The sequence below is a fragment of the Hibiscus syriacus genome, unplaced genomic scaffold (assembly GCF_006381635.1).
Source record: "Hibiscus syriacus cultivar Baekdansim isolate YM2019G1 unplaced genomic scaffold, ASM638163v2 tig00110788_pilon, whole genome shotgun sequence".
Lineage (NCBI taxonomy): Eukaryota > Viridiplantae > Streptophyta > Magnoliopsida > Malvales > Malvaceae > Hibiscus > Hibiscus syriacus.
This window is the reverse complement of record NW_024062863.1, coordinates 296,234-320,520: the sequence shown is the minus strand read 5'-3', so window position 1 is coordinate 320,520 and position 24,287 is coordinate 296,234. Positions and strand designations below refer to the sequence as shown.

Below are 24,287 nucleotides of genomic sequence, written 5' to 3'. Positions count from 1 at the left end.
AAATAAAATAAAATCCCAACAATTCTGGCTCTTTTATTTATTTATGACACCAATACGCCAACGCGTGGCTTTTGCTTCTTCGTTTTCTCCTTCGATTTCACCGTAACCAAATCTCCCTTCCTCTTTCTTTCTCTCCGGTGGCGTTATCAAATCACCGGAAAGTCTCACCGTAACGCCCCAATCACTCGCCACATCCGTCTTCTCCGCCGTCACCTTGTGGTTTCAGTTTATTCTAACTCGTCGCCATCATGAATCCCGAATAGTAAGCTCTTATTTTCCTTTCCTCCCTCGAATCTTAGGGGGAAAAACTTTAAATTTCCTATTTCCTTTTGAATTTATTTTAATTAATGTTTTTAATTTATTTTTCTATGGATCTGTTTGCTTTCTCTGTAACTTTCTTTCATTACCTTGATTATTGATTTGCTTTGTGAATCGGATCCGATTGATTTCTGTTTCAGATCTCTTTATTGATATTCTATATATTTAAGTTGGCTATGGAAGAATAATTGTTGCTAAAATATGTGATTTTATGGAATTGATTTCTTAAGCTAGTTAACAGTTTCCGGAGAATTTTGTATGCATAAAAGATATTTAGGCTTTAAGATGGAAATAATCAAGTGAGTTTTGTTTGATTGTTGATATTCTCAAGTCATAACAAAGATATTGACTGCTTCACGAGCCTTCAATTGATCTACGTTGAGATTTTGATTTTGAGCTTTCAATTGAGATATAATATGTGTATTCTGAATTTAGTTTGTTCGTCTTATTGACAGTGATTATCTTTTTAAGCTTTTGCTTATTGGAGATTCTGGTGTTGGGAAATCGTGTCTACTTTTGAGGTTTGCTGTAAGTTCTTGGTCCCTCTTTGATCATAATCTTTTAGATCTAAGCTTCATGATTTGTTATCGTTTTGTTTTTCACCTAAGATTAATCCTTCCCAACTCATTCTTCTTTATTTTTTGAAACCAGGATGATTCATACCTGGAAAGTTACATTAGTACCATTGGTGTTGACTTTGTGAGTATCGTCTTGATACATTGTATGCTATTGGTTTGTTTATTTCGAACATATTAGCAGTTACTTAATTATGATTTGGGTTCCCAAATGCAGAAAATCCGTACGGTGGAGCAGGATGGAAAAACCATCAAACTCCAAATTGTAAGTCACTAGTCTTTTCTTTTGTTACTTTGAGTTTGACTCTCCAAAGATATTGGTTTTGAATGCATACCGTGATCTGGTACACCCATAGTTTGGTCTGCTTTAACCGTGTTGCATTCATTCCCTCTGTTCTAGGCAATTCTAATTTTACGAATTTCTGTATAAGTTGAATACTTTTGTTTTTCATTCCTTTAGAGTAGATTATATGATTTATACACTTAAAAGGCTGTATCTTTGCTTTTGATAATTAGTGATTGTTGATTGCCTTTACTTGCTTGTCTCTGGATATGCAGTGGGACACTGCAGGCCAAGAACGCTTTAGGACAATCACTAGTAGCTACTACCGTGGTGCTCATGGAATCATAGTAAGCCGACATCTATCTTTTTTACCTATGTTTTCTGTCCCTTAATTTTCTTTATGCAGGATTAAACTCTGAGCTGCTTGCGATCTTGGCAGGTTGTTTATGACGTGACGGACCAAGAGAGTTTCAACAATGTCAAGCAATGGCTGAATGAGATTGACCGCTATGCTAGTGACAATGTGAACAAACTTCTAGTTGGGAACAAGTGTGACCTAACAGCAAACAAAGTTGTGTCATATGAGACGGCTAAAGTAAATCAATTGTTCATACAAACGTGTCGCAAACTAATATAATTTTAGGTATCGAAAAAACCCTGAACTTTTCTTCACTCATTACTTGTTTTCCTTTGTACAGGCTTTTGCGGATGAAATTGGGATTCCTTTCTTGGAAACCAGTGCAAAGGATGCTACTAATGTAGAAGAGGCTTTCATGGCCATGGCTGGTGCAATCAAGAATAGGTACTGTACCTGATGTCACACACACAGAGAGATAATTATCATGTACATTGACTGGAGTTAATACGATGTACACGGGATTTGATTTACTTATACTTGTATAAAACTTAATTCGATTTATACATGTTTGTAACTATTAATATTTGTTTAACGATTGTACGCAGGATGGCAAGCCAACCAGGCATGAACAACGCAAGACCCCCACCAGTGCAGCTCAAAGGACAGCCCGTGAACCAGAATTCTGGATGTTGCTCGTCTTAAAAGAAAAATTAGTTTTAGTGGGTTCATATGATGATATTTGTCCTTTCGTGTTACTTGTTGCATGTACCCCCCCCCCAAAAAAAAAAAAAACTAGTTTTATTTTTTATGCCATTTGATTGATAAAGTGGTTCATCGTTCTTTTTATGTTCTCATCTTTTGTGTTTCTTTAATGTTCTCTTAAACTTCTATTCTTTTAATTCTATTTGATTTTACGAATGCATTTTGTCAAAAATAGGAATATTTGCTATTATCAATATTTGATCAGCCTCTTTTGATTATATTAAATAATCAAATAATTTTTTTTGAAAATACAATTATGATGACACTCAATATTAATTATTACAATATACATGTAAAATTGTAATTACAATTAATGTATCTATATAATTATAACTCAAATCAATTATTACAATACACATAATGAGTTAATTGCAAAATTGGCCCTTAAGACATGATCATTATTTTAAATTGATCCTTAAATTTTAAAACATTTTATATAAATCTTAAAGTGTGACTATTCTAAATTGGTCCTTAAAACTTAAAATATTTTATATTAATCCTCAGTATTATTCCATTCTAAATTGAATTCTTTGATGTCTTTTGTGATGAGAATATCCTTTAAGGGACATTTTCATATACACATTTGGAATTATGATGCTTTGAACTAAAAAGTAAATAAAGAGTAAGGGACACCCTTGTACATGTTCAACTTTTTTTTTTTCAATTTCCATTTCCATTAATAAGCTTAGCTTATTATTGGGATGGACTTGGCAAACAACTTGCCATAGGGAAGCTAAACCTGTCCCTGTCGAGGTTCAAGCTCAAGGCCTTGTGTGTATATAATTGTTTTACATTCGATCTTTGATCATGAAGTAATCTAGCTAAACTTCTCTTGGCGTTCGACCTAAATGGACAGTTTGACGACAAGAATCCATCCACCAAATGTAGGTAAGCTTCCAAATCATGGGCGATGTCGGCATTTGATTTTAAATAAGGCGACATTTTAGTATCGATTCGTAATTCTGTTCCAACATGAGAATACGTCCAAACATTATCTTTTTGTTGTTGTTCGGATCCTTCACCGATGAACATACTTGGAAGGGCTGGAACTTTAGTGATCAAATCTTGATTGTTAACAATTCTCAAAACTTTAATATTTTTCTGGTTGAGTCGATCAACGAAACCCTTGTTACCAACTCGAGGTCCTCCGAAAGAAAATACCGCAACCGGTGGCACATCAGACGTGCATGAACTTATTTCGTCAGCAACCAAAAGTGATAACGCTGCGCCAAGGCTATGCCCCGTGATCGTAATGCTAAGGTTTTCGCCTTTGTACATCTCCATCAACCTCTTCACTTCGTCGATCACTGATTGGGCTAAGCTCGGCACGTGAGCGCCACGTGTTTTATGCAAGCTTAGGAATCCACATTCGACCCTTTGGGTCGGATCTTCAGATCCGGGGATTTGAACCAGTTGAGCTCGAAAATTTTCGGCCCATTCGAGGTACGTAGCCGTTCCACGTAAAGCAATAACGATATCTCTCCTTCCCATACGGTTAATCTCCCTCTTATCATCGCAAACCGCTACGTACCCTATCCAACTAGACCTCTGGGTCATCCACCCGAGATCCGGAGCCGCATCGTCAACCCATTTCGGCAACCAGACCGACGACGTGGCGTAAAGACTCTTTGTCACTTTGTAAGACTTGTCGGGTAACGCCACGTGTCTCGGTAACGGAGTCTCGGCAGTCGACATTGCCGGGTTCGAATGAAAACCGTGGTAAGCCGCTTGAACGAATTCCCCGTATCTAACGACTTCTCGCCGGAGATTCTCGTCGAGCGGATCGAGTAAACCGGACCAATCATTGCAACCGTGGTACTCTCTCCAACGAGAACCGAGGTTGTTCCTCGGAGAATACTCCATGGTTTTAGATAAAAGCCTCTTAAGCCTATTTAAGTGGCGTGGAGACATCTCTTCGGCGGCTTTCATTTCAGGCCAAATCCTGGACAGATTTAGCGCTCCGAGCAAACCTTTACCCTTGGGTTGAACCAACCCATTGCTGGAAGCTTTGATGGCTGGTTCCGGTCCGGGTTGGTTTGTTTTCTGGAGGAATTTTTCAAGGTTGGAAAGGTGCTCCCGAGTCGACTCAGTAGATGATGCTGATGAAACACTCGAAACAGGCTTTTGAGAAGATGGGTTTAGAGGTGATTTATGGCACTTGAAGCTTGCTCGCCTGGCGTGAAAGACGTTCAAGTAATGAGCCGGAAGAGTCGAGCCGACGCCGATCAGCATGGATCACTGAACCGGAAAATACAGAAGAAGTTGAAGCAACGGAAAAAAAAAGGCAATGGCTAAGAAAGAGAGCTTGAATTGAACAGCGAACGTGAAGGCCTGCTGTGATTGAAGTGCAAAGATGAACTATGTGTGTATTTATAGACATAGATTTCCACCATATACCCACGCTTTACACAATAATTACAAAAAGAACCTTATTGTCTTGTAATGGTAATAATGAAAATATACAGATATTTTCTGGTTTAATGGGTATTATAGGGAAAGCTACACCCGCGGGTTCAAGAAAAGTCTGCGATCAATGAATTGACTGAAAGAAACCTTTGATTTTGCCTTTTCAATTGAATTGGATAACGCCAATAACACAACAGATATTATTAAAAATGATTTAAAATATATATATCAAAATAAAATTTATATAAGTAAATAAATATATCAATATCTATAAATATTAAATCTTAAATAATTTATCTCATCTTCACTCATAGAATAATTATTATATATATTTTTATAATAGTTTAGAATGATAATAGATTATATCTATTTAGAATTTTATTAATTAATTGACAATACACATACAATATTAATGCAATTATTTGAATATAATATCTTTACAAAAAATAATATTTTATTTTATCATTAATATTATTTGATAACTTAGTTGGGAATAATACATCTTTGAAATAAACCTAAAAGAAAAGTTAAAAAATCTTGACAGTGTCTTAGGTTTTTGTTTGGTTGACAAGATTTCCTTTATTTTGTGTGGTTGACTTTGGAAGAAAACCAAGCCGAAGTGAAACCACCGTGAAACCGAGTACGGCTTACGTAAAGTCAAGGAAACATGAAAATGTGAACACGTTTCCCCTAAATCTGCCAACAACAAATTTTATAACCATTTATGGAATTCAGGGGACAATACTATAATTATCAAATTTTAACGCGTAAATATATCGTGTAAATATAATGTGTCGTAATTGATTTTCGCTCGGGCACGAAATTTTATTTGACGGAAAAAATAATGTGGATAAATAGTTTTTATTGAAATGTTTTGGGAGTCGTCATCTGCCTTTTGGGTCAGGTAGGTCGAATACCTAAAAAGCATCTTTTAAAAGAGTTTTTAAGAAAACATCAGTTAAAAGATAAAATGGTATGCGTTTAGCCAGAAATTCGTTCTTTTTAATAATAAAAAGGAATTCGTGGTCGATTACGTTTGGGGAAGGATTAATACCCCCACAATGCCCAAAATTGGTCCCTGTCGATTATAAATTATCTCTAATAATAGAATTTAAGAATTCAAATATGAATTTAATTTACAATCGTATTATTTCAAATTTAATCTGATACTTCTAAGGAAAAAATATTAAATATATATATAGGGTTTTGTAAAATAAGACATTTATTTATTTAAAATATCAGAAAAAGACATCTAATTGCTTTAAGACTACCTTTTCTTTAATATTAATTAATTAATAAATATTAATATGAATATAATAATTTTCCTACAAAAATAAAAACTAAGTAAATATATATACATTTATAAACATGATATTTATTTATGTTTTAAAATATCAGAATATGACATCTAGTTATATTAAGACTGCCCTTTCTAAAATTAAAAAAGAAATAAATTATTATTATCTAAATATATATATATATATATATATATGACTAAGATAATAAAATAATAATGAAAGTAATAATTTAAACATATCGAAAGTAATAATAAAAACAAAATAAAATTGCAAATAAATAATGATCAAAATAAAAGAAATTAAAATTATAAAATTAAAATGCAAAATATATTAAATAAAAATTATTAAACTATTAGGGATTAAAATGTAAAATATATAAAATTTATAGTCAAAAATGAAAATTAGTGATTAAAATGTAAAATATAAAACCTAAAGGCCTTAACTAGAAATCTCATAGAATTTTAATGCTAACAGAGTAATTTATCCATAATTAATTAATCGGGATTAAAATAAAATTTATTAAAACAATAAGGACTAAATATATTATTTACCCTAATTATATATGAATATACATGTAAGGATTGAAATAAAATAAATCAAAATTGAAAGACCGAATTAAAGCATACAGAAATTGATTTCAGTGACCAATTGCAAACTTACATAACTCAGAAGGACTGCGGAGACGGTTTACCCATCCCCTTAATTACGCAAAGATCCCTAATCAAAACGGCACCATTTTGATGAATGTATAAAAGGACTAAAACCGACCCTAAATGGCCAAACTATTTCTTTTTCTTTTTTCTTTCTCTCTCAAAGGAGAGAAAGTTCTCTCCCTTCTCTTTAAAGGCCTCCCACTGGTGAGAGTTCGACCACCGATCGGCAGCCGTTTGCCGTCGCCGACCGTGAATGGTGGCCGAAAATTATAAATTTACCCCAAAACACCATTCATTTTACCCTAAAACCAAAATCGAGAACCGTTTTGCCTAAAATCTCTTAAATCGACCTAGATCTAAATTGGTTACCTTCGGTATTTTGGTTTTTCGACGGCATAGAGAGGCTCCAACAAGGTAAGTTCTTTCGATCTCTTATCTTCCTTTCGTTGTAGGTGTGTTTTCTTTGGTTGGTTTTGCTTGCTGTCTGTTGGTAGTCGTTGGTTGCTCTGTATTCCTCTGTTTGGCATTGCTTTTGTCGTAGTGGTCTCTTTTTTTACAGGTGTTCGATGATAGCTTTATAGCCACTCTGGTTTTCCCTTCGATCCGGGTAAAGAGAAGAGATTTGGTGAGTCGCCAAACTATAATGGTGACTCACCTTTAGGGCTTCAACGTGGAAGGGCATCTGGTGATTCTAGAGTCTTTGGCGAGGCGGCGTGGCAGCGAGGTGTCGGCGTGGGGCGGTTGGAATGTTGACAGTGGCCGGTTGGAGCACTTGGCAGTATAGGCGACTATTCATCCGTGGTCCAAGGTGGCGGTGGCGCTGGGTATATGGTCCAGAAACCCTAATAGAAACCCTAAATGGGTTTAGGGTTATTATCGAGGCCGGTTCTGGTTGGGCCGGGATTGGGTTGATTCTTGTTGGGTCATCGAGTTTGGGCTTGTTATTATTTGTAATTATTTATAATTTAATAATAATAATAGTAATAATAATAATAGTAATAATAATAATATTTATAATAATAATAATAAAATAATCAAAATGAAAAAAAATTAGGGTCTACAGCTGCCCCTCTTTGCTTATTCTTATATTAACAAGAATAGAGCAAAGACGAAAAGACAATAATTTTTTTCATTTGACTCCTATTGATTAGGATGGAAATATTGAAAGCATTCTACCCAGAGGTCTTATGAATGGCCTTGAGGTCTTATCATCTTGCACTGTAGGTCTTACAAATGACCCGGAGGCTTTAAGATCAAGAAACCTTTGAAAATCAGTTTCTTAAAATCTCATTTGAAAACATCCTGCACTGGAGGTCTTATGGATGACCCAAAGGTTTTATCATCTTGCACTGTAAGTTTTACAGATGACCCTGAGGCTTTAAAAACATCAAAAAACTCCCGAAGGCTTTTTGAAAACATCCTGCACTACAAATCTTATGGATGACCCGAAGGTTTTAAAAACATCATGCATTGTAGGTCTTATAGATGACCCGAAGGCTTTGAAAACATCAAAAAGCTCCCGAAGGCTTTTTGAAAACATCCTGCACTGCAGGTCTTATGGACAACCCGATGGTTTTGAAACCATCATGCACTGAAGGGCTTACAAATATCCCGAAGGTTTTGAAAATATCAAAAAGTTCCCGAAGGCTTTTTGAAAACATCCGGCACTGCAGGTCTTATGGATGACCCGAAGGTTTTAAAAACATCATGCATTGAAGGGCTTACAGATGACCCGAAGGTTTTGAAAGCATCAAAAAGCTCCCGAAGGCTTTTTGAAAACATCCTGCACTGCAGGTCTTATGGATGACCCGAAGGTTTTGAAAACATTATGCACTGAAGGTCTTACAGATGTGGGAAATAGTTTACTAAGTAAGAAACTTTGGAAATCGTTTTCTTACTATTCAACAAATTTATTTTCAGAAAAGATTAAATGAGAAACTTTGGAAAACTTTTTCTCATTTTTTTTCGAAATAACTTGTTGATTGGGTAACATGCCCCATTTCAAAATAATGTTTCATTTATGGATTGCGACCATCTATTCTTCAGATGTTTGTGTGATTCCTGCATTTGAGTTTTTGAATTCTACCTTCTTCTTGTAAGGTATTTTCCATCATGAATCTTATTTTTCATACGAAGATCTGTAAAACTTCATGTTTGAATGCAATCAAATGTATCGATGTAATGCATTGTCTGTTGTGTAAATGATGTTCTTATGAATGCATGAATGTTGATGCAATCTTCATTTGACTTCAAAGTGGTGAACTTGGTATTCATTTACTTGATCATTTATTTCTAAGGTTACCTTTGGATATCAGTGTAGCAACTTATGCTATATTTCTGAAGAACCATTTGATCAACTTGTATCTTTGTGTCTTCTTTGTTTCATGAAAGTCTCAGAAGAAATGTTTCATTTATGGAACTCTTGCCGTAATCAGAATTATGACCTGGATGTCTCATTTTTGTCTTTGATAACATCGGTTTTCTTTGCTTGGACTTGTGTAAAAATCCAATAAAGCTTATCTTTGAAGAGAGAATCTATCATCTTTGAAGGGTGTAGATGTAGATATGTCTGACTCAGCAAATTAATTAAGAGATCAGCGTCTATTCTGATTTGACTCTTGAAACACATCATAAGGAGGATTTATCTTAATTCCTTTCATATCTCCACATCTAATCAAATCTCGAATAAGGCAACTTGGACCATATTATGTCGAGATGTTTAACAACAACCTATTGTTCAATCTTAGTTGGATCCACTAGTTTCTTGTTGTTAAAATTTTTAGCTTCCCTTCTGTGGAAAGAAATCTTCATCATATCTCACTTCTAAGCTTGAGGTTGAAGAAGACAAACTTCATCTTGGATCAATAAATAGAAACACCATATGATCTCAACATTGGTTCAACATTATAATCATTGGTTCGTAAAACATTTGACAACACATTCATCCTTTCATGTGGTTTCTGCACAGATGTTCGTAAAATATTTGACAACACATTCATCCTTTCCTGTGGCTTTTGCTCAGATTTCTGGTCAGGGAAACTCTTTCATATTGTTCAGAACTTTTGTATGATGTCATAAGACAATTTGAGAACAAAACTCAATGGGAATACCAGTGATATGTTAACATGTTTCATAACCAAAAAGTGGCCAAATTCACAAAATATGCTAGTGCTGAATTGAATAAGAGATGCAATCAAATGTTGATATCATATCGAGCAAGGGCAAGTGTGATATCGATCACGTTTTCTTCTATACTGAGTGTTGTAGGAAGTAGAAACACCTCCGCTATAGGAGCCATGTACAGAAAGAGGTCCATGGAATTTTTGCTGCTGTAGATGAAACACATATGATAAAACCAAATAGATGAAAAATCAGTTCAGCCTGTCTGGCAATGATAACCCCAGCAACAACGGGAATAAGGGTAATATATATAAGCCGAACTTCTCACTTTAATGTCATCAAGTAAGTGAAAACTGTTTTGAAAAATAACTTTGTAGCCCCAACAGTATGATTGAAATAAACGCCAGGAATCTCAAAGAAATATTTCTAATCATCACCGACACACAAAATACAAAATTCAAAGTTGATATTTTGAGAAACTGAACCCTGGATCGAATGGTCTACCTGATGACCATCTTTATTCATGCAACTGTGATGTAGCTTAACAAAGAACATGATGTCATGTGGCACATGGTTAAGAAGATTAGGTATTTGAAACCATACTTCCTGAGTAAATATTTGTTCAACAATAGGACCCTAATGTAACTGCCTTATGAACGAAGTAATTATGTATAGTCAGTTCCACTGTCATTGTTTCACCATTTTCATTCTGCATTCCTTTATGCCTTATTAGAAATATTTGCTCAAAGTAATAATCTTTCCACGTGATATGAGCATTCAACATGCACCAACATTTGCTGATACAAACATTCAAAATGCGTCAACATTCCTGATTCTTATTGAAATGGGATTTCAGTATGCCCCAGTATTTGCTTCTTATTGATGCGAGCCTTCAAAATGTCTCAACATTCTATTTCTGGTTAAAATGAGCTTTCAATATGCCCCCAATATTTGCTGATATGAACGTTCAAAATGTATTCAAAATTATTTTCTTACTGATATGAGCCCTTAAAATAAACTTTCAAAATGACTCACATGAATCATTTCTGTCTTAAATGGGCTTTCGAGATGTCCCAACATTTGCTTCTTGCTGAAATGAGCCTCCAAGAATGCCCAAATATTCATATTGTTGTGAAAAATACCCTACATAGATGCCCCAACATTCTATTTCTGTTTGAAATGGGCCTTCAAGATATCCTACATGGATCTGTCTGAATTAGGCCTTCAAAATGCCCCAACATTCTAAATTGTAAGGCTTACTCTCAATGTTTGCTTGATTTGAATCTCATGATCTCCACGAGTTCCAATTTTACTAATGTCTCATTGAGGGTATTTGTGGCTCTATTCGTGCACAAATCTATTAATCTTGAATGCTCTCATTCTGGTGTCACTAAACAATAGTTGTCAAGTAAATTGAGGAATTCCCTTCATGTTGTCACAAATTTAAGAAGTAATCCATCATTCGGACGGAAATGTCTGAGATATGTTCCTCTTCTGAATGAGGTGACCATTTTCTGGATCTGGAGGGATCTAGTCGGACAGAGTGACATAAATCGCTTGGTAATCCATTCCAGGCCGACACAATGGCTTATCATCTTTCGGTTTTAAAAGATATGTTCCCTAGGGGTATCAATGTTCTGTCTATTTTCTCATGGACCTGTGGTGTAGAGGTTGCCCTCTATCGGCTCGGCATACCTTTGAAGGCAGATGTGCAAGAATTGAATAATGATCGGTTGGAGCAATTGTTGAGTAGATTTGGCTGATTCGACCTTGTTGTCGGTGGCATCACATATAACAACCTTACGGGAACAAATAAACATCATCTGAATGGACTCGAGGATTTTTATTTTCAAGAATATGAAAGGCTTCATCATTATGGCCTTGCTTATTCTTTTTCTATAATAGAAGTAGAATAGGCAACAACTTGCTACAAGGACTTTCCTCATTTGAGACTGTCCTGTTTGAAAATGTTTTTCCTCCATTCTTTATCGAAGAATGAAAGAATTTTGTAAAGTATTACCTATTACAAGTTCACAATAGAATCAAATCATAAGCATGAATTCAAAGAATATTAAAAGAATCAACAACTCTTTAATGTTTGAGAATTATAGCTCTTTGAAAAATATCAAAATTTGGGTTGGTTTCAGGTTATCTTTCGTATTTTCTATGGTTACATCTATTTAAGATGTCACTCTTCTCTCATTTTTTGTGAATATTGTCACATACCTCACTTTCTTTGACTTGGTATCTTTAACTAGATGCGTACAAAGTGACACAATCTAGCATAACGGTTACTAGACCTTCTAGAATACTTCCATTTCAATTCTTTGAAATCCTTGATTCTAGCCAAAGTAGTGTGAAAACATCAGTCTAATAATGAAATTTCTGTGTGTACGTGTAGACCATAACATGTCTTTCTTTTCAAAAATTTCTTTTGCCATTTTGGCTAGCTGGTTTCAGCTTTATTGCATTAGCCTTTATTAGACTAATTAAAGGGTTCAACTCATCACAATATCTTTGACTTGACAATCACAGTGGAGCAAACACCGAACTGCCAAATACCCGATCAAGGTAATGCTTTGAATATATGACTTTTTTTTAAAAAAAAAGAACTTGTTATAGCCTATGTGTTTGGTAGAATTCAGAAAATCTCATTACCAAATTTCAATTTCCAAGCAATTGACTTTAGACTAGATTTGTCAAAGTTTTATCGTCGAACTTCATCAATAGAAAAACAATCTAGTCAGCTTTGCAATGTTACACAAGATGCCCCACATTATATACCTTCATATGTAAATACCCAGCCTTTTGCCTAATTCCTTATATTGGAGAAAGTTCTCTCATTTTTGTGGAAAATGTAGTGTTTGGGTATATTTATTCTGAGGTAAGGTCAAGGGTCCTTGTTTTTCTGGTTTTCAATCTTGATATTTTGTCAAAGATTATAACTCTAATCATGCAAAGTTTTTTTAATCCAGTTGATATTCAAAGAACTACAAGATTGAAAAATTGACTCAATGCCCATAACCTTACAAGCAAAACGAATTTATTTATTGCACAAAAGGCGGAGAAAGGAACAAAAAACATGTTCAAACAAGATGTTGAAAATAGAAAGTACTACAATGGTAGATAATAACTTCCACTTGATTTGCTTAGCTTGCTCTATCTTTCCTCGAATGTTGGGTGTGTACTTGGCCCAGGATTTTCATCCGTATTTGCCCCCCATTTCTTGATAATTTCTTGTGTTAAGACTCCCTTGTCCACAAGCGTCTCTATTTCTTTTAATAATGGCCAACAACTCCCTGTTGAATGCCCCTTTACCCCCAAGTGAAAATTACAGAAGCTATTTTGATCATAGCAATAGGCATAAGGTTTTGGTGACACCTTCACCAATCTTGGTGTAATGTATTGACCCTTAACCAAATGAGGGTACAAGTCTAAAATGGAAGTTTGGAACACTTTTAAAGTTTTTCTTGATCGTGTGATTTTTTTTAGTTGATCCGAACAACTACTTGCTCTTTTTCTTTTGCAACTACGGGGACTCTGGATACGACATTCATTCACATCATCAGTTTTCTCTTGTTGACCCGTCAGGCTTCTGGATGTGACTTTTGAGTTTTCTTCACTGATTACATTTTCAATTAATTCTCTAATTTTCATAAGATTCTCGAATTCCTTCGTCAGATTTGCCAACATTAACTTAAAGAAAGGAGCGAGAAGAGAATCACGAAACATATGTGATGTCTCTTCTTCTAACATTGGAGGTTGAACTTGTGCTGCAACTTCTCTCCATCTTAAGGCATACTTCTGAAACCCTTCATTGGCTTCTATTTTTACTCCTTGAAGATCCATATGTGTTGGAGTTAAACCTTTAACATACCGATATTGTCCCAAAAATGCATTAGCTAGATCAACCCATCTCTTGATATGTTATTGGGTCAAATGATTGTACCATACAACTGCTGGTCCAATGAGGCTATCATGGAAGGAGTGAATTAACAAATCATCATGATTCAAATATCATTCCATTTTTCTACAAAATATTCTTAAATGGATTAAGGGACAACTGATACCATCATATTTCTCAAAATCAGGCAATTTGAATTCATAGGGAATAACCAAGTCTGGAACCAAGCTGATCTCTCTTGCTTCTAATTTTTTGTGGGAGGTATTAACACCTTTCATATTTATGATTGCTTCATCTGCCCTCTTGAATCTCTCCTTATATTGTGAATAATTAATGAGGTTATTCTTTGGGTTCAATTGGGATGCCCCAGGGTATATTATCATTCTCGACTCATTAATCTGATAGCACTGTTGCTCTTTAGCAATTATCTATTCTTTATCAGATGTCATCCTCTGAGTAATTTGATTTGATCCATTTTGTGATGCTTCTTTCCTTGTATCCTGAGGTAACCCTGTCAATTGTTCTGGCCACTGATCTTGTAGTCTTTCATAAGATTGCTCCATTGTTTTCATGATGATAGTACAATAATATGAATGAATGATCTCGGTTTTACTGTTACAGAAACCTCTCAGGAATTATTTACATGTTTTTATAATTAATGTATATAACAATACTTAAATAAATAAAAATGTAATGTAAATGCGAAAATGTATAAATGCAAAAATAAGAATGCAAACTGTGCAATGCAAAGATGCAAATATAAAATGAAGATGAAAATATAAAAATGCAAATGCAAACATAAAAAATGAAAATGTAATGAAAAAATACGAATGCAAAATGCAAATGCAACAAAGGTGTTAATCAAGAGTGATAATCTTAGAACAAATTTCATTGAACACAAAAGTTTCGGTGCATCAAACAAAACTTTTACATGTAGGGGATAACTTTCACTCCTAATTTCTCTATTTCTCTTAAAAGTCAAATTAACTTCCACTCATGCTCAGGTGTGGAGTTATCAATCTGCCTTAATTCTTTTGTGAAGCCAGCTAAGTCCACCAGCTTATGAGCCACATTGTTTGCTTGAGCATAAGCTTCTTTCATGATATTCTCTTTTTCCTTCATCTTCTGTGTCAACTCTCGGAGTTGTAAACAATGTTGTTCATTTTTTCTTGTGAGAAAATCTTTATGTTCAAGAAATTCTTGTACAAGATCTCCATAATCATCTAAATATTTCTTCAATGTTTTTTTCTTGGCCATAGTGGCTTTTAATTCAGTATCGATCTCAAGCTGATGGATATGATATGATGCTTCCATGTTGGTCATAACGCTATTCAACCTTTGGTTTTCAACTTGACATTTTCCCAATTCAATGACAGTTGTATTGCGTCTTACTTCTGCAACTCTTAAATCATGAGAAAACTTCTTGGCTCGTCCTTCATTTATGTTGTAGTTCTTTTTCAGTTTGGTGACCCCTGTTATCCACTCCTCTGGGTTGTTTCATATGCTAGTATTTTGAAAAGCTTGACTGACCTTCTGGAAATCTTCATGCATGGTTTCCATTTTTGTGCTCAATTTATCGTTTTCAATCTTTAAATGACGTATTTGAGCCTCAGATCTCAGCAAATCTTCTTCTTTCTGGGCTCCCCTACTGATATTCTTACCTTTGAATACTTTTGGTATTAATTTAGTAGGACCTTCAGTTACCAAACTAGGTTGATCATTTATCATAAATTGTAAGGTTTCATGATCCAAAATGCTTTGGACTTGTCGTTTGAAGGCAAGACAATTCTCAATGGTATGTCCTTAAGCTCCGGTATGATATTCACAATAAACGTTGATGTCATACCAATTCAGATACGGAGGTTAGAACGGTTTTATGTAGTACGGAGCCACTTCTTGCGCTTCAAGTAGCTTCTTATATAACTCTTTATATGATATAGGGATATCATCAAAATGAGAACCACCTTTTGTCTTAGATTAAACCTGAGTTTTAGATATCGGGAGCAAATTAAACTTTGATGGTTTTAGATTACATGATTTCTTCTCATTTCTGGGAGCTTTTACAGTTGTCACCGTTTCCTGGGTATCTCCAGACAACTTGCGAATACGAATGATGACTGTCTGTAATTTCTCAAATTGGTTAGGATTCGAAGTTCCTTGTATATATGAGATTGCATGGTTATCTTCATTGAACTCTCTCTCTTTTTGTGCATGAATCTATTTTCCTTTGGCCAAAACAGATATTCTAACCATCATCTTGAACATCTGCTCTCTTATTTCTCGTATCTCCTTTTGCTCTTCAACGGGCATACGATCTTTGGGTGTATAGCTTTCTTCTATCTTCGGAGTTCCCTCAGGATGACTTTCCTTAGTTGCGTCATAGTTTGCTTGATCATAAAACTTTTTGTCCATTTATGAATTCTTTCCAATTTGATGAATAGTCTTTCAAATCAACACCTTTTGGATTATGCTATGATTATACAATGCAAACAAAATAAATCAATATAAACAAGTTAGAGCAAAACAAAATGTATAAAAATGAGAAAAGAAAAAATAAATTGGTTAGTACCAATTAATGGAAAGAAAAGATCATATCTATCATGATATAAAAATCCTAACCTCATGCTTTCTAGTTTCATGGTTTGTTTGGAAAAATTAACCTAACCGCATGATTACTAGTTCACAGGCATTTATTTAGAAGAAAAAATAAAATCAAATAAATTAAAAGCTAGAGCTTATTTCTTCTTTGTGTACACCTACGGACAGAGGTTCAGTCTTGTCTTAGATCGGGTGAATTTCTAAGGTTTATTATATGTAGGGTTTCAGTTCTAGGAGTAAAGGTACTAGAATTGTCCTTGTTGGTGCCCCCTTGGGCTGTCAAACCATCAATCCTAGTCCATCACAGACTTAAGTGGATCGAGTTCAATTCGAGGGGACACATTTCCCTATACCTGACACGTAGAATAAATCCTCACGAAGACATAGGATATATGAACCCCGAAAGTTACTTGCTAGGTATGACACAGAGAATAAATTCTCACGAAGACGTCACTTTCACTCCCGCTTAAAAGGGACAATCTTGATTATAAAGCTTATGTTATGCAATGCATGTGTTGTGTGTGAGGAGAAATTTTCACACAAAAATTAATATCTAAAAAACAAAAAATATAAACATTAATATATAAGGATATAAAAATAATAAAGGATAAAAAAATAATTGAATGAAATAAAAAGAATCATAAATTAAATAAAATTGGATTCTCAATTTCTAATTATAGAGACAACATATAATCGACTTAGGTTGACCAGGGTCCCAAGTGAAGTCGCCAAGCTGTCGTAACCGGGTTTCGCCCGGGCACGAAATTTTACTTGGCGGGAAAAATAATGTGGATAAATGTTTTTTATTGAAATATTTTGGGAGTCGCCATCGGCCTTTTGGGTCAGGTAGGTCGAATACCTAAAAATCATCTTTTAAAAGAGTTTTTAAGAAAACGTCAGTTAAAAGATAAAATGGTATGTGTTTAGCCAGAAATCTGTTCTTTTTAATAATAAAAATGGATTCGTGGTCGATTACGTTTGGGGAAGGATTAGTACCCCACAATGCCCAAAATTGGTCATTGTCGATTATAAATTGTCTATAATAATAGAATTTAAGAATTCGAATATGAATTTAATTTACAATCGTGTTATTTCAAATTTAATCTGATATTTCTAAGGAAAAATATTATATATATATATATATATTTAGGGTTTTGTAAAATATGATATTTATTTATTTAAAATATCAGAAAATGACATATAGTTGCTTTAAGACTGCATTTTCTTTAATATTAATAAATAAATAAATATTAATAAGAATATAATAATTTTCCTAAAAAATAATAAAAACTAAGTAAATATATATACATTTATAAGCAGGATATTTATTTTTTAAAATATCAGAATAGGACATCTAGTTATATTAAGATTTCTCTTTCTAAATATTAAAAAATAAATAAATATTATTACCTAAACAAATATATATATATATATGACTAAGATAATAAAATAATAATGAAAGTAATAATTTAAACATATCGAATGTAATAATAAAAACAAAATAAAATTGCAAATAAATAATGATCAAAATAAAAGAAATTAAAATTATAAAATTAAAATGCAAAATATATTAAATAAAAATTATTAAACTATTAGGGATTAAAATGTAAAATATATAAAATTTATGGTCAAAAATGAAAATTAGTGATTAAATTGTAAAATATAAAACCTAAAGGCCTTAACTCGAAATATCATAGAATTTTAATGCTAACACTGTAATTTATCCATAATTAATTAATAGGGATTAAAATAAAATTTATTAAAACAATAAGGACTAAATATATTATTTACCCTAATTATATATGAATATATAGGTAAGGATTGAAATAAAATAAATCAAAAATTGAAAGACCGAATTAAAACTTACTGAAATTGATTTCAGTGACCAAATTGCAAACTTACATAACTCAGAAGGATTGCGGAAACGGTTTACCCATTCCCTTAATTACGCATAGGTCCCTCATCAAAACGACGTCGTTTTGATGAAGGTATAAAAGGCCTAAAACCGGCCCTAAAGGGCTAAACTATTTCATTTTCTTTTTTCTCTCTCTCAAATGAGAGAAAGTTCTCTCCCTTCTCTCTAAAGGTCTCCCACCAATCGGCAGCCGTCTGCCGTCGACGACCGTGAACAGTGGCCGGAAATTATAAATTTACCCCAAAACACCCTTCATTTTACCCTAAAACCAAAATCGAGGACCGTTTTACCTAAAAACTCTTAAATCGACCTAGATCTAAATTGGTTACCTTCGGTATTTTGGTTTTTCGACGGCATAGGGAGGCTACAACAAGGTAAGTTCTTTCGATCTCTTCTCTTCCTTTCGTTGTGGGTGTGTTTTCTTTGGTTGGTTTTGCTTGCTGTCTGTTGGTAGTCGTTGGTTTCTCTGTGTTCCTCTGTTTGGCATTGCTTTTGTCGTAGTGGTCCCTTTTTTTGCAGGTTTTCGATGATGGCTTTATAGCCACTCTGGTTTCCCCTTCGATCCGAGTAAAGATAAGAGATTCGGTGAGTCACCAAACTATAGTGGTGACTCACTTTTAGGGCTTCAACGTGGAAGGGTAGCTGGTGATTCTGGAGTCTTCGGCGAGGCGGCGTGGCAGCGAGGTGTCGACGTGGGGCGGCTGAAATGTCGGCAGTAGCCGGTTGGAGCACTTGGCATTAGAGGCGGCTGTTCATCCTTGGTCCAAGGCTACGGTGGCGTTGGGTATATGGTCCAGATACCCTAATAAAAACCCTAAACGAGTTTAGGGTTATTATCTGGGCTGGTTCTGGTTGGGCCGGGATTGGGTTGATTCTTGTTGGGCCATCGGGTTTGGGCTTGTTATTATTTGTAATTATTTATAATTAAATAATAATAATAATAATAATAATAATAATAATATTTATAATAATAATACTAATAATAATAATAATAATAATAATATAATCAAAATGAAAAAATTAGTGTCTACATCATGTATTGATTTTTATTACGATTTAAATTTATTTAAATTGTATTTTTTATGATAAAAATTTTGAAATAATAAATATACTTTTTCTCCCGATAAATTGGAATGAAGAATTCCAAATCGATGTGTTGATTCTTTTTGTTTTTTCCTTTTCTTGCATGGTGGTGCTTGATATATTTGAAGTTGAAATAGAAAATTCAGGTCTCTTATTTTGGCTTTTGAAATTGTCTTTACGTAATTTCAAAACCCTACTATATATATACTAATTATTAATTGTTTTAAACGATGTGTATTTATAATAATATTAGAGATTTAAATTCTAATTAATGATGAATATGAGTCGGGTCAGATTTAATTTTTGGTCGATTTGAATTTGATTCAAACATTTTATTCCTTGACTAGTCATTCCATCTTATCCATATTTAGAGAAGCTCCATTAAACCAAATTCGACCCAATTTTAGGGAAAATTTTCACACTTAACCTAGTATTGTATTGAAAAAATAATTTGATCCAACTAGATCTGAATTCGAATTTTGAAGGGAAAAAAACATCACTCCTATGGGTCGGATTAAAACTCGTCGGATTGAGAGCTTATATCTATTTGTAATTATAACAATATGAATAGAGCAACATGATTAGAAGAATCATTTCAAAATAAACATTTATATCATCCGATATAAATTAATTATTTAATTAATATAATTATATAAAAAACAAAAGAAAAACTTGCTGAAAAATATATGTTGTATTTTGAACGAGTTTTCTGGTTGAAACTTGAAAGTAAAAGAATACACAAATACCGGTCAAACCCTAATTTTCATAATTTCTCAACTCTCAAACACGACTAGTTTCTATGTTGTTTTATCTACAACCATAGATAAATACATACATGAAAATCAACTAGATTAAATTCTCATTTAATTTTCTTCATTGGTTCTTAATTAATTTAAGACATGATTTTATATTAAGACTCGTATTTTTTAAAAAAAAGTTATATTAAAATTTTAGGAAAAAGTACACAAGTGGTCCCCTAACTATAAGGTGTTATTTTATTGAGTCTCCCAACTATTGAAAGTTACAAAATGATCCCCCGACTATAAGACATTGCTTTGTTGAGTCCCCGACTATTAAAAGTTATAAAATGGTTACTCGACTATTCATATGTTCCAAACTCATCCTTTTGGTTAAAAATTGACGACAGTCTGAGCTGAACGTTAACTTGCTGACTAAGACATGATAAAATATGATCTCATAATATCAAACGACTATCATATCTCAATCAGTATGTTAACGTCAAGCTCAGGCGATCGTTAGTTTTTTAACAGAAAAGGACGAGTTTGGAATATAATTAATAGTCGAGTGTTCATTTTGTAACTTTAAATAGTTGAGGGACTCAACAAAGTAACGCTCTATAGTTGGGGACCATTTTGTAATTTTTGATAGTCATAAGACTCGTCAAAACATTATTCCATAGTCGGAGGACCATTTGTGTACTTTACTCAAATTTTAAAATACATAAAATTAGATTATTAATAAAAATATCTAAATTATATGTGATTTTGTTTAGAAAAATACGACCAAACACCCATTGTGCATCCCTACATTCAACAAGTAATATATATATATATATAGTGGGTTTTGATTGGTCAATTATAGACCAATTAGTGTTACAAGAAACCTATCGGTCATGGTACTTTGCCAAGGTAGGCTAATTTGGTCGGAGCTCAGAAATTTCCTTTGCCAAATTTATTTAATAACAATTTACACGAAGCTTCCTTCTCATTTCCATTCTAAATCTGTAATCAAAGTAATGTAACCAAACACGAGAAGCTCCCCACACATATAAGAATAGCAGCAACTTCCAATAGCTCTAACACGAACCAATTCCATCCTTCGCAAGTCTGTCGGTTTCACCATTGACTTCTCTCCATTGGCACAATATTAAAATTTGAAAAACTCAACTAGAATGTTTCGAAATTTGATGATCAGTTTAGAATATGAATAATAATTTGAGGATGTTCGGTGCAATTAACCTAATCCGGTGTGGAGGATCACTCAAAAAACAGAGCGGGTGTGTGGTGTAGGCCATTAATCAATCTGCACTACTAAAACATGTTTAACGTTATGTAAAAATAAGTAGTTGCTGAATTTATTGGACGGTATCGATTGTTAAAGGAATATTGTTTTTCTTGAGGTTTTAGATTTTAGTAATTATATCTGTAGATTGTATGTATATTATCAATAGTTAAAAAGGATTACGAATATTAATAGGAGTTAGTTCAAGTGGTAAGCAGTTTGATATTACTCGAGTAAGGTCTTAAGTTCGAGTCTTTCTTTATACAGAAAATTATTGCTAGGAGACTCACCAACTAAAGTTAGGTGTACGACGCGAGTCGATCTAAATTAAATCTTGTGAAACTTTAGAACCGGAAATATAATAATTTATTTTGATATAATCACAAAAATATTACTATTATTTAAAATATTATGAAATAATCATTATAAATATTATGATTTCATTTTTCTCCCATTATCTCTCTCTTAAAATCCTCTTATTTCTTCATCTTCATTTCCATTCTGTTTCATTATATATTTTGTTTCTTAGCATGATTTCTTATCTGAGCTTTAGATTTGTTATTATTTTTGCTGTTGTGTTCTATTCTTTTTAGGATTTTAATTTCGAATTGTTTTATTTTTCATTTAGATAATTTTATTTAGTTGGTGAAAAAATTTGTATAATTGACCGAAAAAATGTGAGATTAATGAAAAAAAATAAGAAAAATATTATCAACAATGACGGATAAATCCTGATTAAATCTTAGATGGATTGTGATCTTAAGATTTAAATTTAAATTGGTGGTGTTAACTATTGATAATTGAATTTGAATAAAATGCTGAAACGTGGATCAAATGTCATAAATTTGAGATTGTGAACCTTACATTACAACGTGTTGAAAAAAGATTATGAACAAAGTGGCCTTTTTGACAATGGGATCGGCCTCCATTTTCTCCACATTATGAAAAAACACTATATTAATTTTATTAATAGAAAAATTAGTGACATGTTAATAAAAAAATAAAATGAAATAATAATGATAAATCAAATACTAATATAATATGGAACAATTTACACCTCCCAATCTCCAATAATTCACATGTAGCCGCATGTTTACCTCAAAGAACTTCGAGCAAAAACAAGTGTTTATATATATACTTTCTCTTATATAATCGAAGCATGCATCTTGTGTGGAGCCGCTAAGTTAATTAATTAATCAATTATTCTGTTCATTAGCCATTAACGTTGCTGCTTGTTTAATTAATAGATTTTTTTTTACAATTTGGTTCTACTAATTATAAGTAATGGATCTAGAAATATTTTTAAAAATAAACACATATATTAACAATATAATTTTTTTGAATGAGATGAATATAATTAAAATTTTTGGATGGATACTGTGAACCCATCAGTGCTAGTTATATATTAATTACAAATATTACAATTAATTGAGTGACCTTAATGATAAAATGAAGTATTGTTCTTTCAAAGATTTTAAATTCAAACAGTTATATTTGCATAATATATGTATATTATTAAGGATTAAAAATTTCAAATAAATATTATCTTATAATCACCTCAACTACTAATAAAAAAATTTAAAACTATTAAATTTTGTATGTTTCGACAAGGACATATATTTTGTAGTGTAAGCAACCATTTGTTGATTATAGGTAGAAAATTAATGAAAACACATACACACGAAAGTGTGGACTTAAATGGAGACTGAAAAAGTGGGGGCCTAAAACCATACATAATTGAGCAGATTATGCACCGACCACCGCACACAATGTTGACAGAGCATCCTATAAAATTAATATCTTACGAAGAAAACTTTATTTTTTAAAAAAAAAATTGTGAATTTGGAAAGTTACAAAAGAAAATGGGTAATATTGTATGGATAAATTATCAACACGAGACGCATTAACGGATTTTTTATTAGATTAAATAATTTGATAAATGCATGTATTATTTTTGTTGTGATAATTCTAAAATAAATTTAAGCTAATATAGTTTAAAAACTTTTAATCTTTAACAATGAACGCTCATACTCTGCATGCATGCACTGAATTTTAAATACCGATGTTTGCTATTTTATAATTTTAGTTTCTTGTGTCATCCAATATTTACGATAATTTTAGTTTCTTGTATCATCCAATATTTACAAGCGACTTTTAACATAATTGATTACGACTACAATACATGATTGAATTAATGAAATATTATTTTAAAAGAAAATTAGTGAAATGCAATTTTCATATATTTGTTGGTATTTTTAGATGTTAAATTTTGATGAAAACATCATACGATGAGAAATTTGAGGGCAAAGAAAACCTACGGTGAAGGAATGAATGTTGGAGTCGTCACAAACACCACATGCCATTCTTCTCCGATTCATGTTCATGTCTACATCACAACACATATTTTTTTTAAAGAATTTTCCTTATCCTTTAAATTGGTCTCCGCTATTCTTCCTTTTTCATTTCAGTCCATGTGTCATTGGAGCTAAAAACGCCCACAATTGTTAAAGATTTTGACATTCCCTCATCACAAGACGACTTTACCCTCAAATTCCCCGCCACAATATAACTTCACCGTAATCATCAATATCTAAGAACAACTATAGATACCATATTTCTTTAAATAATTTCTCTATAACCTCATCCCACTAATTTAAAAAAGAATATTTCGCTTATTTAACCAAATAAGTCAAAATTAAAAAGTACAATAAGAAAAGTTGATTTTGGAATAAAAAATACATTTTTTGTAGATCACAATTTTCATAAAATCTTATCTAAGGGGAATATTATAAAGGGTTAGGATTCACTTTCACCTAGTATAAAACTTATAGTTTTAAATTATTTTAAGATCGTTGGATGAAAGAAAATCAATTGTTCAGATTAACTCTTTTTTTATTTAGTGAAAATCTTTCTATTTCCTATCGTTAATTTCAACCTTTGATTTCTCAAATCCAACGATCTTAAAAAGATGAAAAACAAAAATTTTACAGTA

At 32.8% G+C, this 24,287-nt stretch overlaps 2 protein-coding genes across 2 annotated transcripts; one reads left to right on the top strand and one right to left on the bottom strand.

Moving 5' to 3' along the window:
* Nucleotides 1-2,462, top strand: LOC120140709 (GTP-binding protein YPTM2-like). Its single transcript, XM_039155695.1, has 8 exons — nucleotides 1-262; nucleotides 774-846; nucleotides 970-1,017; nucleotides 1,111-1,158; nucleotides 1,452-1,523; nucleotides 1,616-1,771; nucleotides 1,875-1,978; nucleotides 2,140-2,462. The coding sequence occupies exons 1-8, from the start codon at nucleotides 249-251 to the stop codon at nucleotides 2,234-2,236; spliced, it is 612 nt and encodes a 203-aa protein (XP_039011626.1). The 5' UTR covers nucleotides 1-248; the 3' UTR covers nucleotides 2,237-2,462.
* A 527-nt stretch (nucleotides 2,463-2,989) lies between these two features.
* LOC120140574 (phospholipase A1-Ibeta2, chloroplastic-like) lies at nucleotides 2,990-4,583 on the bottom strand. The gene has a single exon (XM_039155540.1). The coding sequence runs from the start codon at nucleotides 4,526-4,528 to the stop codon at nucleotides 2,990-2,992; it is 1,539 nt and encodes a 512-aa protein (XP_039011471.1). The 5' UTR covers nucleotides 4,529-4,583.
* Nucleotides 4,584-24,287: the final 19,704 nt, after the last annotated feature.

What these genes read in the sequence shown, in the direction of transcription:
- LOC120140709 (XM_039155695.1), top strand. An exon ending in GTGGTGCTCATGGAATCATA is followed by an intron (nt 1,524 to 1,615) that starts GTAAGCCGACAT and finishes CGATCTTGGCAG; the next exon opens with GTTGTTTATGACGTGACGGA. An exon ending in TGTCATATGAGACGGCTAAA is followed by an intron (nt 1,772 to 1,874) that starts GTAAATCAATTG and finishes TCCTTTGTACAG; the next exon opens with GCTTTTGCGGATGAAATTGG.
- LOC120140574 (XM_039155540.1), bottom strand. Translation starts at nt 4,528, where the DNA reads ATGCTGATCGGCGTCGGCTCGACTCTTCCGGCTCATTACTTGAACGTC.